The 18,801-nt window shown below is 38.8% G+C and overlaps 1 protein-coding gene across 1 annotated transcript in view; it reads right to left on the reverse strand.

Annotated features, from left to right (window-relative positions):
- Nucleotides 1–6,112: 6,112 nt before the first annotated feature.
- The window catches only part of OCA2 (OCA2 melanosomal transmembrane protein), a 213,380-nt gene continuing 200,691 nt past the window's right edge, over nucleotides 6,113–18,801 (reverse strand). The window contains exon 24 of the mRNA XM_032982477.2: nucleotides 6,113–6,652. Coding sequence (XP_032838368.1) covers nucleotides 6,565–6,652 — 88 coding nt within the window. The 3' untranslated portion in view covers nucleotides 6,113–6,564. The remainder of the gene's footprint in view (nucleotides 6,653–18,801) is intronic.

Here is an 18,801-nt window from a genome sequence, read left to right on the forward strand (position 1 = left end):
GAATGTAGGAAGGACAATGAGAAACAAAACATCCTGAAGCATTAACACTCTTGAGTCAATTTGAGGAGAACCTTAAGTTTTCAATTTATGTTCATGAGCCACATCACTGTCAGATTGGCTGTGATTTTTTAACTTCAAATCAGTGTCTGTAACTCTTCTCACGACCGATGCATAAAACACACATGAGAGGTTATAGGTTGGAAAGTGCAATAAGTGAATATATTAAATAAAAGGATGAATAAATAAAAAAAAAAAAAAAAAGGACACTATGCACATCACCGACATTAGGAAATTTAGGGATAAAATAACTCTTTTTCCCTACTCTCTTTAACACTGTTTGTTAAGAAGGTTTTTTCCCCCCCCTCATATTTTATTAAGGAGAAGTAGGAACAGGCCATCTGAAGAAAGGGGCTGGCAGCAAAACAAGCAAGTTAGTGTTTCATTTGGCAACTGGTGGGCTGGAGGAACAGAATGTGAATGAACAAGGAAGAAGGTTCAAAATAGCAGCTGTCTATAAAGGGAAAATATCTGGTGGACGATAAATTCGAGAGGGAAGGGGAAGATATTGGAGGAAGCAGGAAAAAGAGAAAAATCTGTAGCTCCCCACTGATTGTGCCTCCTGTTTATAGCACTCTGCAGCTCCCTTCCTCTTATTATCTTGTACAGTTAGGGCAGCTCATACATCATGGATAAGCCAATGTGTGTTGATTTTCTTAAAAATAGCAGCAGGTCTTTTACTCCAGCCAGGATAATAGTAATGATGGCCAAGACCACATCTTGAGAGGGCTTTCTTTCTATTACTGATTCATTAGGCAAAGCACTAATTGAAACTACTGCTAATAAATCACTGCTGCCTATCAAAGTCGCAACAGCAAACTGAAAAAAAAAAAAACAGCATGTGGTCAACATCAAACATAGTGCAAAAAACCTTCTGCTTCTTACTTTAAGTAGCACTAGGATATTGCTAATCCTATAATATTCTCCCTAATAAAAAATGTGTGAGGAAAGGTTTCTACTCTCATCCTCTCTCTTTAGAGCATCTATGGAGGAAGATTTTAATCCTTCTCTCAATAAATCTCCAATACTGGTTGATTTTCTGTTGTCCTTAATAAATCACGCAGATTTCCATATGCTGACTTTATCTGAGGTGGTTAGCACTTATTCTGAATTGCTAGGATTTCCTATTGTAAATTCACTTCAGAAATATTAATTTAATGCTTCAGCTATTTCATTATTTTTTCTGACTTGGTTCCCAACCATTTTCTTAGCATCCCATTACAACAAACACAGAGGCTCCTGCTTAGCATATTTATTTTCTGTCTATTTCAGGTGCCACTGATTTTTCTTCCATTTGGAACCTATGAATTCTTTAATGGTGGTTAATGTAGGGAGTAACCATCTGATAGCTGCTACACTGATGTTTCCACAGTTTTTATTACTATCTTTAAAATAATAGATGGTGTTTGCATATAACTCTAATTCCCTGCTATTTGATCAACAGTATTTATTTCTTTCACAAAGCCCAAAGGATCTATATAGAAAAGGTACCTTTTCCAAGCACTTCAGAAGGTTAGGTAAAAACAGGAAACAAATATGCAAACAAATCCATTCACTGTAAAAAGCTACACAGAAAGCTAGCAACACAGCAGGAAATAGAAGCCTTTTCTTTCTGAACCTATTCCCATACATTAAATATAAAATCATTCCGAGTCACTGGAGGAAGTCTGCAGTGTGCGTTGTCTGAAGACAGTTTTTGGAAATATTTTGTAAATAACATTTGACTTCTTAGATGAGACCTTCCTCTTTCTGGGTGGTCAAACAATTTTCATTCCTAACTGTAGCTTTAAAATTTGGTTTCTTAGAAAAAATACACTTTATTTTGATTTTTGTTAAGAAAAACAGAATTACTTTCTAGGACTAGACTTGGTGTTTACCAAGACAAGGTACATGAAGCTTTAGTATGCTCTAACATAAGCTTTTGTGAGCAGCTCTGGAACAATACATTCAATTAGGTGAGTTTCCTTTTACAGATATGATCTGGAATTGGCTTATTCCCCAAAGAATAAATCATTACATCTTTTTCAAGACAGTTGAAATCCTAAATCCTACAGTTTAATTCAAGTATTCTTATGATTGAAAAAAAATATTTCTAATTTATATATCTCAGTAATATCTGCTAGCAAGATTTTCACAAAGATCACTGTGAAGTATGGGGAAAAAAATCCAGTTTTTAAACTCATTTTGATTTGATCTGTAGTTATGATTGAGAGTAAATATACCCAGTCCAACAGCTCTTAAATAAATTAAACTACCACAGGATGAGGGGTACGGCCCTTTCATGAAGCTCTAGAGGGAGTCAGGCTGGCTCTGCAACGGTCGCCATATTTTCAAATGGTTTAGATTTTGAAGTAAAAGGTTAAATGTGAAAGTCTATGTGTTATTCGGGGCAGCAAAGATAACGGTTAATAGTAAAGAATTACAGAAATCCTTACAAGACCACTTGGACTGGGACAAATTGCCCTGTGACATTCACTATGGACAGTTATAAAATAATATAGATAGATGAGGAAATTCAGTTTGTTTTTATAAGATGTTCTATAAAAATACACTCCTCATCTTATTTGTCAGTAACAATCCAGGAACTGAATTAGATCTTAACAATTATTAGGAATAAAATAGAAAAGCAGAAGAAATCAGCAGGCTCCTGTGTAAATCCATGGTGTATTTGTGTCTTGACCAGTGTTTATACTTCCCATCCTTTCAACTCAAAAAGGCTACAGTGAAACTTCAGAAGGTGGAAAAAGGGATGAGCAATGATATGAGAGTATTTCCATATAACAAAAGGAACAAATAGACTGTGATGTCCAGACTGGAAATAGGTCTATCAAAAACATGATTTAGAAAAAGGATGGTTCTTTATTATCCCTTTCCAACCAAAAGATTTGGGGAAATGTGTTGGGGGATAAGTGTCATAAAAATTAAATTAGCAAAGGACAAGTCCAAAGGAAACAGCTGGAATAGTTTTCCCACAGTGTATGGTTTATCTGTGAAACCCCTTGTCACGGATGTTGAATTTACATAGATTCATCAAGGAGCTGGTTAAGTTTGTGGAAGGACAATCCATCAGGTGCAAGGCAATAGAAAGATGCCGTCTCTCGTTCGGGAAGTCTCTGGGTCGCAGAAATCTCTGAAACTTGGGACAATACTCTGAGAAAACATCATTTTGTGTCTGCTCTACTTTTGTTTTCTTCACAGGCACCTGCAGACCCTTGGCCACTCTCAACGTTATTTGCTGGATAGCTCAGTAATTGGTGAGGTTCTAGCATGTCCCTGTTTCTTTCCTTGATTTCGGTAATTGCCCTGCTTATCTACTGGAGATGGTTCCTTTTAATGAGCTTTGTTTACATTGCCCTGTAGTGCTATAATTCATATATTGCTGGTTTATACCATTTTGGCATTTTACACCATTCAGAAAGAATAAATGGATCCCAGAGAGGTCATATATTTAAATTTACTCCATGGTTTATAACAAACATCACTGAATAGCCTAAAAGGATGTCAATGAAAACGAGAATCCTGTCCTCTGAGATCAGCCACGAGCATATGAAAGATAATGCACTTTTACATGATTTATTATTTAACTAATATTTTGTTCACCGTTTAGAAAGAATTTCACTGCAAAAATAAATTCCACCCACTCTTCAAATTCACTCAATTTTTATGAGATCCTATACACTAGCAGCTTGTGCATTTTTGATGTGCAAATTACATTGATAACTATAATGGAAGTCAATGAAAAATATACTTCATTACCTTGAAATGATCTGAAATACCTGGGTAATTTTCATTTTAGCAGATTGTCTGCTAATGTGAGAAACAACAGCAAGAGGCCAGAAAAACATATTTATCACTGTTATTTCTCTGGTTATTGAACATTAGATTACACTCACGTAAAGCCCTGTGCAAACAAACAACTTTATCTTCTTTTTTACAACTTGCTTTGTCATATGAGCTCTCCCTGAGCTCTTCTTGGCTGTGCAAAAGACGCAACAAGGTTCTTTAAGGAAGGAAATCCTCAGTAAACAGTATATCATAAAAAATTTTCCTAGAAGCAGAGTGAATTTAGCCTTAAGTTTGGTTGCCCAAAAGCATGATCAGTATGATTTTGTACTCCCTGTGCACTACTTGCCTTCTTTTGACAGGACAAGTAACATAAGAGAATGAAAATCTCATTTGAGTCCTCCTGATCTATCACTTCTGGAGCCAGCGAGATCTCTCTTGCACCAAAGTGTTCCACAATGTTTACTAAGATGAGCGAGTGGAAATGAATTGCTGCGCTTCCATCTTCCTCCTTCCAGCAAACTGCAATGCGGACATGCATTTTCATGTCAGCTAATGTAATTGCATTATTAACATGAGTTTTCTTGGGGTTGGCAGGACGTTTTCAAGGTCCCAGAAGCAGGATTAGGTTTTGTTTAGATTTTTTTTACCCCTTAAAAAGCACAATAAGGAAGAATTAGTAAATTTTGTTGTGCAACCATTGTCTCATTTTTATACTCCTATGTGCCAACAGTGTTTTAATGGAATAGAAAAGAAAATAAAACCTTAAATCATGTAAGTGAAAAAAAAAAAATAAAAGACCAATTCCCCCAAAACAGATAAAACCAAATGTGTTTTAGCAGAGGCTCATTTTGCATTCTCTAGGGCTTAATACAACAATTCTTGCACAGCCAGTGGCTGCACCAAGATTGCTCCAATGTGAGAAATGTTGAGGGCTATAAAATATTGTGTGAATATTTTTAACCAGGGATCAGTGTTAAGCTGATTAGCATAAATGTTTCTTTAATTGAAACAGAATTTCAGTTATTACAGGGTAAACTGCCTTTACAGAGGAAAAGTGTCCACATCAAGCACGAGACAGACCAAATTCAGTTTCACACAAATTGTCTGAAGGAGTGTCTTTCAAGCTCATCTGTTTGTGTTTTGTTTTGTTTTGATCCAGACCTTTTGTAGGGTTTGGGTTTTGGTTTTGTTTTGGGGTTTTTTTTAATATAAATGGGAAATGCAGGTTACGCTGGTTCTGGGAGAAGGTCTCACAGCTAGTCACTGTGAGAGCAGCCTTGAGGTTTCTCAACAGTTCTGCAAAGTTGAGCCGCGCCACGGGAGGCTTCACCAACCCGGGGGCCCAAGCGTGGATGGGGCTCCAAGTCTTGGTGGCCAGTTTTGGGGCAATGGGGAGAGGTCTTCCCCTCCTGATCCACACGCTTCCTCTGCTGAATCTTCTAGGAGTTCTGGGAGCCACCCTTGCTTTGAGTGGGTGCTGTGACTCATTTCCGTTAGCCTCTTAATATCATCTTTCAGATTTAAACAACCAAAAAAAAAAAAAATACAGGTGAGGGATACAACCTGTATATGAGTAAAATGGGATGAATGATTAACCTCACACCCTCTGTGGGAGAGATACTGCTTCTCTCTCACTCACCAGGTTATCTCAAGGACTGAGCACAAGTAAAAACCACATTTGATCCATCTCTACTGGCTCCCTGTAATTCAGCCTACTTCACTTGGGTTGCACTCACCAGGCTGCCAATTTCTCTGACTCAAGATGAAACAGATCCGCCGGTAATTCAGACCAATCCCACAAAGGTACTGCAAGATGGGGATTGAGACCTTGAATGCCTCACAGAACTTAATATTCATAATGAGAAGTCTGACCTGTTCTGGCAGCCAATTATACAAAACAATATATGTGGTTTAACACATTATTATCAGCGAGAAGGAAATCAAAGCCAAAGCATGATCTCATTCTTCCATATAGTGTATTAACCTATTAAAAGATTCAGAGTACTCCATCACAGAAGTGAATTAACAATTAAATGGAAGATGTCCGGTGCTTTATCACATTTTATGTCCGTACTTTTGCAAGAAGAGGAGCATTAGTTTATTTTAAGACAAAAGTAGCTTAACACTGGTTAGAAGCTTTAAAATGAAAACCAAAGCCTCCACAGAATGCAATCCCAGTTCCAAAATAATAATTCATTCCACAGCACATTTTCAGGAGATGTGTTTATTTCTAAATGTAGATAATGATACATCCTTCATAGTGTACAGACTTTCTGCTTAACTATTGTTACAACTTGAATATTAGTTACTTTAATACAAATAGCTAAATACCTTGAAAAAGACAAATGAAACCCTAAAAAGAAATTACCGAACATCTGCTATAGTGAATGAGTTTTTCATCTGTGACTATACTCAGATTGTGTCAATACAAACTTTCAGGCACAACATATTCCCATGTAATGGTGCCTTTTCATCTGCACACTGATTGCATTCATAATTAAATATATGGATTCTTTTAATTTTGATTGTCTATTTCTGCAAACTGTTCACAAAAGAGAACTCTAACAATGACCAAACCCAATGCCGATACTGACAATCATCTTGAATTATAGCATACGTTGGGGTTTTACACATCTTTTTTGTTTTATATATGTTCTTAGTGTTCTGATATATAAACTAAATTAAAGAGAAAGCTTCTTTGAGTCTTGAAAGCATAAATTACTACGAGTTCCATCCTACTATGACATGAGCAACAAGAAGATAGCACATCCCAACGGTACAGGACACAATCATCATGGGGAAACCTAACCTGAAACAGCAACAAAGTAAAGGAGAGATTAATAAGGATACAAAGGTTTGTTCTCCAAGCAATTAATGAAAAGGAAATTTAAATTATCCTACACATTCCAAGCCTCGAATATGCGTGTAGCAGTTCCAAAAGTATGGGTGTACTGAGAGCATGACAGTGTCTAAGAGTCTAATATTCAAGCTCACATTTCTACTATTTAAGAGGCAGGAGGTCAAAATGAGCATAATTTCAGTGGTTGCAGGATATTTATTCCAATTTACTGTATCTCAGAATCTGGCATGTCTTGATGATTTCTTTGTTTTTGTTGTGTTGTGTTTTGTTTGTTTGTTTTTTCCCAGAACACATGCAATTATACCAGTAAAATAAGATTTCTCACAAATTATGCAGCATTAGAATAGATTATCCAGTTTGTACCACTTCAGATTAGGTGTGTAACCCGGGTATGGCACTTTATAACTCAATCGATGTCTGAAACTCATTACATTGTTTCCCTGTTGATCTGTAGTCACAACCAGTGTTCCTGTTCTATACCTCTCACAGGGTTTAACAGACTTGAATACTAACAGACTGTTGGAAATAAACCCCAAGCAGCTGTAGAAGTGCTAAAACTTTGCTGTTTTATCAAAACAGCTATTTCTCCACATAATAAGCTTTTCAGACAACAGCCAGATTCCATAACTCTCTTTAGACTGACAAACACAGGCCACAGAGACAGGCAACTGGAAAGGATGTTGTAGAGTTGGCCAAGTCATACTCTGCTAGATTTGTAGGTCTCCAATATGTGTGAAAAGAAGGGAATTTTCTGAAACTTAAAATCATTATTGTATGATGCTGAGGGACTGTGAAGAACCACTGCTGTGATCACACTCATTTGTTTTATGTTACTAAAATCACAAGAAGAACTGAGATGAGAAATTATCATGCCACAAATGACCTTCCTTACATACTTTCTTTTGTCAAGTTCAGCCACGAATTTCTGTAAACCTCATCAAAGCATGGCAATGTTCTCTGAAGTACAGCATTTCCTTTATTCTCTTCCTTGAAGTAAGAGCTGCTTATTACACGTGGGTATATTAGTTGTGCCTTTCTGCCTTGCTCGTTAGGAACCCTTAGCAAGGTTACTCAAGCCCGTTCCCCTCTGCCATTGCTAATCAGAGCACTAATGAAGAGCTGTCTGTTTTCTAGGTGACAGGAGGGCACCATTCTCTGAGCTTGAGTGGATGAATAGCTCCTTTCTGTAGGAAGCTACAACTAGAAGGGACCTCTTGGGGCATTCAGTCTGGCCCCCACTTCCTCAGGGTATGAAACCACTTACGTAAGATAAAAATTAAACTTCTCCGTGGCTCACTGCAGTGTGATCTTTCTATCTGCAGCTGCGACATTACTCTAAACCTTGGGATCCTACATGAGTCGTGTTTCTTTCACTGCTGTCTTGCTGAAAAGCTGTCTGAAGGAGGTATAGATATGACCAGCAGTTCAGAGGTGTTTTCACCTTTAACAGTCATTGGTTCAAGTTACTGACAGGGGACTTTTACCAGGAATGAGAGTCACTGCAAACACAAAAATAATCAGCCCTGACCTATAAAGTTTGAAGAATAATTAGGAAATTAATAAAACCCAAACATCCTAAAGAAAATGTTGGAATTTTTTAGTGAAGAACAAGTGTGTCCATAATGCCTGCTTCACAGCTGCTCTTGACCCGCTATCAAAGTGACCCTATCTCACATACCACTATACGTAGGGTCAAACCATAACAGAAAGAAACCCTTGCAAGGCTGGAAATGTACAAAGGGCACGACTTTCAGAGATGACAAATCATCTTGTTTCTGTCTCCTTGACATGCTCCTGAAGAAGCTGACGGGTCCCTGTGTCCATGACCCAATGCCTGCAAGATGTGCCCCAGGAAGACAGTTCCCACCCCTGGCTCCAGAGGCTTTCCTCCTCCATCTCAAGGATTTAGGACCTGGTGTTCTGACCTCTTCTGCCATTTTGGTAAGAGACATTATTATTGTTGTCCTGGCTTCAAAGGCATTAGTGGAAAGCCGGTATTTGTACTTTGGAAAAGAGAAAGAGAGAGGAGGAGAGAGAAAGGCTGACTGCATTCAAGGGGTGAAATGTATGAAGAATTGTTAGAAAGGACTTTCACAGCTTTCAAACATTTCCTGAAAAGTCTGAAATGCACTTAGAAGATTTATTTTCTTTTGTTGTTAATATGAGCATGCATAAATATACTGCAGATAAGTGTTATTTCTTTTCCAGACCGACTGGTCAGATCCTTGCTTTTGAATGACTCATTACTTGAAAGAACCGAATCATTGTTCAGTTACTAAACTGTGATCAAGCTGATAACTTTGAAAAACAGCAGAGTTAAAGCATCTCTTGGAATTACTTTAGAAATAAACAAAAACAAAAAAACAATCAATCAATCAATAAATAAATAAGATGGCCAGCCAACTGCTTCTCAGACCCTTTCTTTCCTTATCTCAGCAAATCTGATTTCTGGCCTTCCCTAATCTCACTTAGATAAGTGTTCGGATAGGACAAAAAAAAAGCAGAATGAGCAGCGGCAGTAGGAATAAAATAAGATGGCTAAAAAATCCTCCTACATCCTTCAGTATACCTAATGAATGCCCCCTGCAGCTGCATCCACATGACAGGCTGGTGAACCAGAGACTGTTACCATTCTCATAAGAAAACCATCTGTTGTTTGACAGAAAACATAAATTTATTGACCTCACAGTTAGCAAACAATGAGCTAGTCCTGGGAGGAGTAGGGACAGTGCAGATATTAATCTGTACTAATGCAACCTAACCCCGGAGAATGCTCAGCAGTGAATGGCAACATAACAACTTTGTGAAGACTGGCAAAGGGAGGGAAAGATCCAAAAGGACTCAAAGGCTACTTGACCATTGAGAAGAGAGCAGAAAAGCTAGTTCCAGCTTGGAGGAGGTCCGTGCAAGAAAATGGATGAGTTATACAGGGCCACATACAAAGACACAGGAACAGTGATCATACCCCCAACTACGGCAATGCCATTCAAATGTGTAGCTGGAGCCAGACACAGTCAGTTTAGGGAGGAACCTCATTTCATTTAGTGTGGATGCTTGCACAGGGCACAACTATGAAGCTATTATTTTCATTGCATGGACAATTACCCCTCAACTTGGGGCCTGAATTTCAGTTTTGCTGGCCTGAGCTCTAAATTGGATCCAAATCAATGTGGAATTAGTGTACCGGAGAGAAGGGAGATAAAGCTCAGTCTTAAGTATTAGTTACTGCAGAGTTAATCGATTACTTGAGTTTTCGGTGCCCGAGTATGCTATTACACTACCCATTGCTCTTCCCCAAAGGAAGATTCAGTTCCTGTCCCAGGCCACATACAACACAATGTTTACGTACCTATGTTTTCTTTAGTTATATCAAATCTAAGAATACATTTTAAACAATGTAAAAATTACTTCCTCCAATTCTCATTTTCAGCATACTCCTTGGAGTCAAAAAGCACCGTGCCATTCAGTTGCATTCTGTCCAGGTAAAAGGATCGGAAGAGTTTAGAAGTCACAAAAACCCTTCTCATGCTAAATCTTCAGATTTTTAAGAAACACTAATTAGCATCTTTGGTATAAAAATACATTTTTGTACCCTGCACTGGGCAGCCTTTTCTTGAGTCTCCCTCTCTGCAGACAGGGAGATACACACTCCCCATGGTACAAAAGGTTCATCCCGACTCTCCCCAGCCATCAGTGGGGGAGTTTTCACCTCTGCAGAAAGCAGGGTCAGACACGAGGAAGGGATGAATGACAGGATCTAGCATTCACCCCACTCTTTCCTCCTCTTCTTCATACTAGAAGTTTACACATAAAACTTCAATCTAAATGAAATCACCCAGCCTAAGTATACTCAACAAGCAGATGTTAGTTCAGTGGGAGACAGCGAGAGCATTTCAACTAAGAGCCCCAGGGATTTGTCTTGGAGAGTTTTACTTCTTAATAACTTCAGTGATCCACTAGTGAAAATCTTGCAAATCACCCCAGCACGGGAGAAATGTCAGACACTGTGGAGAACAGAATTCGGCATGTTCTCAAATTAAAATGAGAATTTGAAATTAAGAAAATGAAACTCTGTGAAGGTAAGTGTGATGTATTAGAAGTCAAATGTGAGCCCAAAAAGAGCCAAGCAAGTGAGGCTTTTCACTGATAATGACCTAGTTATTTCTGATCCTGCCTCACTGAAAGACTCTATTTACTTAGAAGAGAAGGAAACTGGTGTATGATTATTCTGGGAATACATCCCATTTTTAATGAGTATCTACAGATGTGACTTGCAGTTTTCTTAGGTTGTAAGTTTATCCAATATTATTTGCTAAATAATAACAGTGAAGCCTTTGGGGTCTGAATTGAGTTTTCCTGGACAAACTGATCTCCTACAGTACCTTGCAGCTCTATTTTGTGATGCTTCAAGAGCCAGCAGGACCCAGGATGTACAAGACCCAGGTTCAGTGCCTTGTTCTGCCCGATTTGGGACATGACATAATGTTGTGGTTTGAGCCCAGAGGGCAAGTGAGCACCACACAGCTGCTGGATATCTCCTTCCCCCTCAGGGGTGGGGAGGAGAAAATAAAACGAAAGTCTTGGGCATGGAGACAAGGACAGGGAGGGATGACTCACCATTGTAGTCACAGGCAAAAGGCGGACTCCATTGGGGAAGAAAAAAAAGGACCACCAGTTTAATTTGAACACCACCACCAACACTAATTTACCCATCGGAGTAGGATTGTGAGAAACACAACCACATCTTAAAAACACCTTTCCCCCACCCCTCCCTTCTTCTGAAGCTCAGCTTTTCTCCTGTTTTTTTTACCACCTCTACCCCAAGTGGCACAGGGAGGGCAGGGGAGGGAGGTGCAGTCAGTTCATCACCCGTTGTTTCTGCCGCCCCTTCCTCCTCAGGGGGAGGACTCCTCACACTCTTCCCCAGCTCCAGCATGGGGTCCCTCTCACAGGAGACAGTCCTCCGTGAACTTCTCTGACATGGGTCCTTCCCACAGGCTGCAGCTCCTCGTGAACTGCTCAAGTGTAGGTCCCTGCCACAGGCTGCAGTTCTTCCAAAACCAGACTACTCCAGCACGGGCTTCCCACAGAGTCCTGGCCTCTCTTTGGGAACAGCCACCTGGTCTGGCATTGGGTCCTCCATGGGCTGCAGGTGGACACCTGCTCCACCATGGACCTCCATGGGCTGCAGAGGGACAGCCTGCCCTTTCAGCGGGCTGCAGGGGAATTTCTGCTCCAGCATAACTCCCTCTCCTCCTCCTTTCTTCAACTGACCTCCGTGTTTGCATAGATACATCCCTCACAACTCCTCCTCTTTCTCTGGTTCCCCTTCTTAAATATGTTATCACAGAGGCACAGTTGCTATCACTAACTGGCTCGGCTTTGGCCAGATACAGGTCCAACTTGGAGCCTGGAGAACTTCTAGAAGCCTCTCCCAGGACCCACCTCTGTATCCCCTCCACCACTAACAAAAACCCCACCACACACAAGCCCAACACACATGAAATTTTCTCGCCCATAAAAAACACACCTAGAGGCACTGCCTCCCTTGACAGCTCATAACTTCTATAGCCTGTGCACCCTCGAGGAGATCTGTGGAAAAAACACGCCCAAGGAAATGGGGAAACTTCAGCAGCTCCTCAATGGAAAAGTAACAGCTGAAATCTCCCAAGACCAAACCACTGGCAGTGAAAGAAGCCTGGTTACAGCCAGGGGCGAGTTTAAAAAGCGTTAAAGCTAATTTCTACTCCTACTTGTATTTGCAATTTAATGCACAATTTAAACTTGACTACCGGAGTTTGCATCAGGCTTAAAATAGTGCTTTTCTCACTTCGTATCAGTTTCATACTGCAAGTTCTGTAGAAGATATAACCTCACTTTTGCAGGAAAAGGACCTGGGGGTCATGGTGGACACCAAATTGAATATGAGCCACCAATGTGTCTTTGCAGCAAAGAAGGCTAATGATATCCTGGGCTGGATTAGGAAAAACACTGCCAGCAGGTTGAGGTGATCCTTCCCCTCTGCTCAGCACTGGCGAGGCCACAGCTGGGGTGCTGGGTCCAGTGCTGGGCTCCCCGGTATGAGAGACGTGGTCATACTGGAGAGAGCCCAACGAAGGAACACAAAGATGGTGAAGGGACTGGAGTACATCTCCTATGAGGAAAGGCTGAGACATCTGGGAACGTGTACAAGTGCCTGAAGGGATGGTGTAAAGAAGACCACGCCAGGCCCTTCTTAGTGGTGCCCAGTAACAGGACTGTAGGCAATTGGCATAAACTGAAACACAGAATGTTCTCTCTGAACATCAGGAAACACTTTTTTACTGTGATGGTGACCAAGAACTGGCACAGATTGACCAGGGAGACTGTGGAGTCTCCATCCTTGAATCTACTCAGAAGCCACCTGGATGTGATCCTAAGCAACGGGCTCTAGGTGACCCTACTTGAGGGGGACCTCCAGAGGTCCCTTCCGACCTCAACCATTCTGTGATTCTCACCCCCCTACTTGTTCCTCTGTAATTCAACACAGGATAAGAAAGCACCATAATCTGCAGACCTGAAGCTTGGCATGTCATCAGAAAATATTTAATAGATGACAGATGACAGATATTCTTCTCATTCTTGGACAGTGTCTCATCGCATGCAATGCTTTGCTCTGGAAGTTTGATAATCACAAGCTCATTTTTAAAAGAAAATCTAAATGCCTACGAAAGCAGCCTCAAAAAAGAGACTCAGGTGTGGATATATTTAGAAGATACATAAGGTTATTTCTAAATGAAAGTTACACCTTTTAATGAAGTGTCATAGTTCAGTTTGCAAAGTAACTCATTTAGAATTCTTTTCAACAAAAGGATATAACCACAGTATTCATGGATCTTAATCAAAAGAATATATCATAACCCTCATGAAAGGAACCCTAGAAGGGTAGGTTTTTTAATGGACAATAGAACAATTTTACCTTGATGAAGAACAGAACTCAAGTAGTTAACAAAAGTTATGTAGACCTATATAAATTATAGTCTAATACAGTACAGCTCTGTGCACAAGTTCATTTTCCATACATCAGCTATGATTACATAGTAGAGTTAAAATCTTTTTGGGGAGAAAAAGGGAAAGAACAAAATGACCTTTAAAATATAAGGCGTGCTTATGAATACTGTAGTTTCTGAAGCTCTCCATATTTTTTCAGATTTATCCAAAACAGTCTATAAATTATTTGTATTAACATTTTTAGATGTATAAGCTCATTTTCATTGTGATTATTTGCTGACAAATTCTCCTAAGAAGAGATTTTTTTCACAAGTTTATTTGGACTTTTGATCCTAATTGTTTCAAAAATAAAATATCAGAATTCCTCGGGGGAAAAAAAATCCATTTTTATTAGCTTTATTGATTAATTCCCTACTTTTCTTTTTCTGGCTTTGGGAAGGAATGGAAAGATCTTTAATTTGTTGTCTGCCTTACTCTCAAAGCCACTAGGAGTTCTCCTCCTGGTCAGTTTCTCTGTTCTTATTATATCTGCAGTCACTTTCTTGATATCCTATTTCTTCTTTCCCTTTCTTTCAATGCAGACTACCTTATGAGTCTTCTGTCATTTTGGTTGTGTTAACCTTTTCATCATTCCATGTCTTTGACATACTGATCCAGTTTATCTGAAAGGAATGCATGGACTTTACTAACAGCTTAAAGAAAACAGATTCAAGATGTTTATAACATGCCCATGACGCCTTCAAATCCAGACACCTGCAGTAGATCAGAAAACAGGTGGCTAAAACTGCAAGTGGTCATTAATTCAACATTAAATTGCTGTGAATTCCATATAGTCTGGAATTACATAAAAATTACAGTGTGGTTACCTACTAGTCATCATACACAGGAGTTACTGTGTAATTTAAATCACAGAACAAAACCTATAATCCTGTTTTCTTCTGCTTGTTAAAATTATAATAATTTCTCATTACATTCTATCTGTTTTGAGCCTATGCCAAGATTCCCCATAGAGTCACTGCCAGGAGTGAACCTGAGATAGGGAAAATCAGAACCTGAGTGAGAAAATGTAAAGCTGTGAGGGTTTTGCATTACACTGCTGAGAACATCCTCCCAAGGATGTTTTGCTATAACCTCAAGCCTTTTATCTGTAGAACAAGCAATGGGCCTTTCCTTGGCCTTCCAAAATTCAGATTATCTAAAGAAAAAAGTACAGACTTTCATTGTAAGAGAATAGTTGGTCTGCCAGCTCCACCTGGCAGATGCAAAATACTACTGATAGAATATTTGTTGCAGTATCTGTCTAGGTCTCTGTGGTACAACTGAGATAAAATACAGGACTGTCAGAACAAGTGACTGATAACTATCCAGAACCTGTCCATACATGGGAAGGTAGCAACCTGCATGGAACACCATGAAAAATACTGGAAAACACATCAATTCTAGTAAAAAAATACTCTCATTGATTATTTTAAAAAATCAGCAAAACTCTAGTTATTAGATGACAACAGTACCTGACCTTTCTTTTAAAACTAAACATACAACTCCAATAGGAAATGGTGAAATCCTGCGGGCAGCCCGGGAAGAACAAAAGCTCAAGTACAGAAACAAACCTGAAAACACAAATAGAACTAGCGATGATATTTTACTGGGGAAGAGAAACATAAAACTGATCAATTCGTGGAAGCTATTTTTCCCACTATCCTTGTGATTCTAATATCCCTTTAAATGACCAAAACTGTATTAATAATTTGGCAATGCGAACAGGGTGTTCAAAATCTTGCATCTAGGTGACAAAGGGGGAAAAAACAGTAACTTTCCACATTTAGCCTTAAGGGCCCCATGGTCAACATAAATACTCGACATTTAAATGAGAAAGAGAATGACTTACATCAAGCTCATTGGTGTGACAGAATGTAAAAGGAAGCTAGATTGAGATCTTTGCATATGTTGAGATGCATTTAACTAAATTTATATAGCCCATTCAAATCCAGATTACCTGGCTCTACAGATTAGGCTTCAGTGAGGTATTATTATAGAGACATACGCGAGCCAATGGCCTGAAAAATGTCTTAAACCTAAATCACTTGTTTAAGCATGGGAATAATTCGATTTTAACTTGGAAAACACATTTAAGTCTTTTGCTGGATCAGGAGTCAAAGCAAGTGACCCCAGATATCTCATCTGTAGTCTCTTTTGGAAGATCTCCAAAGGCAGAAAAGCCAATATAATTCCCCTGCGTACTCATCTTTGCTTCATCCATAGAAGTTTGGGCTTTTCTCCGTTTATCTGCTTTATGGTGCGAAACACCTGTCAGGGTCTTCACTGGATAAACCGCAGCTTCCAGTAAAAATTTACTCACTCTTGACATGAACGATACAATTACCCAAAGCAAAATTTCCCAAAGATAGCACCACTTACTTTCTACCAGACCACCAGCTCCAAGGGCGAACCAACCACGTTTGAACGTGCAGGGTGCATCCTCTGTCCGAGAAGGCTTGCACCAACTTTCAGCCAAGGTGAGAGCAAGGAAAACCGAGTGCAGAGGAAGCTCTTGCACTGAGCATGACCAGCCCAGCCTCCCTCAACACTTCCATTTTTCCTAAAACCTCTATAACTGGTATAACCTGCATAACAAGAGAGACAGTATCAGGTGGCCATGACAACCTAGCACACCCAATTTACTCAGCTGAAACCAGCTGCCACACACTAGCCTGAGGACAAGAGATCACCCGTTCACCCTTAGGCCTGAAGTGGGCTGATCTTTCCTTAGTTTCCAGAAGGAATTAACCTTGTACGCATCGGTACAACGTTCTGGCTTCTAGAGGGGCTAAACCAACCCACGCTGTTATAAACAGAGAGAACCCTTTGCAAAGACAGCTATGACTATCAGCCCTCCTTTCCAAGGAGAACTGTGCAGTCAGACCTTCTATAGTAGTATTACAGCTTTAAACAGGCGATTGTAGCAACTCAGTTTCAATGTCGCCAAATACTGAGGTTTTTTAAAAAAATCATGTGCCTTTTGTTTTGTTTTTTTTTTTCTTAAAAAAAAAAAATGGAAAATGTCAGTGTGCTAGCAACTTTAACAATATTTGTATTTACCTCAGAGCACCAGTATTGTATTCCAATGTTGAGAAACAATTGATATCCTGAAAAAATAAATGTTGCCAATACAAGAGGATAAATACTAAAATTATTTATTCCTTACAGTAAAGATCTTAGGTTACATTAGGTTTTTTTTTACCAAATTCCAGTCAACTAACTGAATAGACTGGCATCATTTGGAAAAACCTTTCCTATTTTTTGTTCATATTTTGCCCTTCAAAGATAATCAAACCTCTGTTTTGCGCCTTGTTTTTTTTCTAAGCCTCTATGGATAACAGAGGAAACCGTGTGCCACTTTTTTTTATTAGTCATTACATTTTCTATCATACATAAAGTCTCTTTAGAGATACCAAGGGCCTTCAAGCAATTTTTCTAGACAGCTTTGTATTTAGGCAGTTTCGCCAAAGTTTTAATACTGCTAAAATCTACATAACCCTTTAAAACCTAAATTGCTCTATATCTACTTTTCCTAAGTAATTCAATCTGTATAGTCTGTTTAAAAGAGTATATTAACTCTCCTTTCTATTAACAGATAATCCCAAGAAACATACAGTATGCAATGTTAAAGCTCCAAAGTGAGCTGTCAAAAGTGTAGAAGTTTATAATCAAAGTAATAACTCCATTCTTTGCCAGGCAGCATTGTTACGACTATTTGAAAACAAGTGATCTTACAACCTGTATGTTGGCAAAAAGGCATATGTCACAGACTGAACTTTAGCTTTGTCTTTAGTCAGATGATTTTCCTCCATGTTGCAATGTAACATACTCAATTTTGTTTCTAACATTTCTGCTCCAAAGAGACCGAAGAATTGCAAACACAGTATTTATTGTTACTGCCAATGGGCAGCTAGACAAATTGTTTACTATTACTTTTACCAGAGCTGAGATAAATTCTGCAAACTTAAATTTGCACACCTTCTAGCAAATTCTACTGGTAAATTTAAATAGTTTCACTTCACATGAGTTTTCTAATGACAAAACTATTTTTATTTTATTGACAAGACTATTTGAGTCCCCAAATAGGCCCTAACAATCAATTACCTGGTGCTTTCATATTAAAGTTGTAGAGGCAGAGCAGACTTTCCACTCATTATTAGGGGAACATCTTCTATATAGACAGACAGGTCCCTTTGTGTCCCACTAAAGAAGTAGAACATGTCATGATAATGTGTGGCATAAAAATTCAAGATAATCTGCTAGTGATTTTTTGAGTTCATCACAACTTCACGTCACCCTTTGTTCTGTCATCGTATATCAACAATATTTTTGCCTTCCACATTCTCCAGGCAGAGCCCAGTACAAGTTTAGTTCACAATTTGTTGCTTCTGGTTTTGTTACTTAACCTTCAAGCCATTCTAACGTCTAGTAAATGCAAATATATATAATTGATTCAGCTCTTTGGGAAAGTCATACTTGTTCCTCTCCCACACATCTGTGTAATGAGGTGCAGTTGTGAGTCTGAGCTCAAAAAGATTAAAATCATCATGGACAACTAGAAGAGAAAATCAATGAAGTATGTCTTCTCTGACAGTAGTGTAAGAGACTCATGTACTGATTGTGAGTACAAACCTCAGTATTCCTGATAGTGGATTGTTCTCGTGAATTGTTTGAACAGTTATGATACAAATATTCTACAAATGAGACAGTTTTATATAAAACTAGTGAGATTTACTGTGCAAAAATGAATGCATTAGGACTGATGAAACGGGTTTTGCAATGTTTACCATTAGTGTTTCTCTGCTTTATGAAACATTTAACATATAGTAAATCGCTTTTGATGATTATGTGCTTTTTGCTTTGCAAAAAGTAAATTTGAGGTTTGCCGACATTTTTGTTAAAATACCTTTTTATAGTTCAAACCTTTCTGCTATAGAAATTTCTCATAAGGTGTTTTGTCTACTTTTGAATCAAACTGTATCTAAAAAAAATTTTTAGACTACGTTATTTTTCTACATAATATAAACAAACCAAAGATAATGGATATGGCAGAAGTTAACTGTGATTTA

This window comes from Tyto alba, unplaced genomic scaffold, assembly GCF_018691265.1.
Source record: "Tyto alba isolate M040663 unplaced genomic scaffold, T.alba_DEE_v4.0 Super-Scaffold_14, whole genome shotgun sequence".
In the NCBI taxonomy this organism is placed as follows: domain Eukaryota; kingdom Metazoa; phylum Chordata; class Aves; order Strigiformes; family Tytonidae; genus Tyto; species Tyto alba.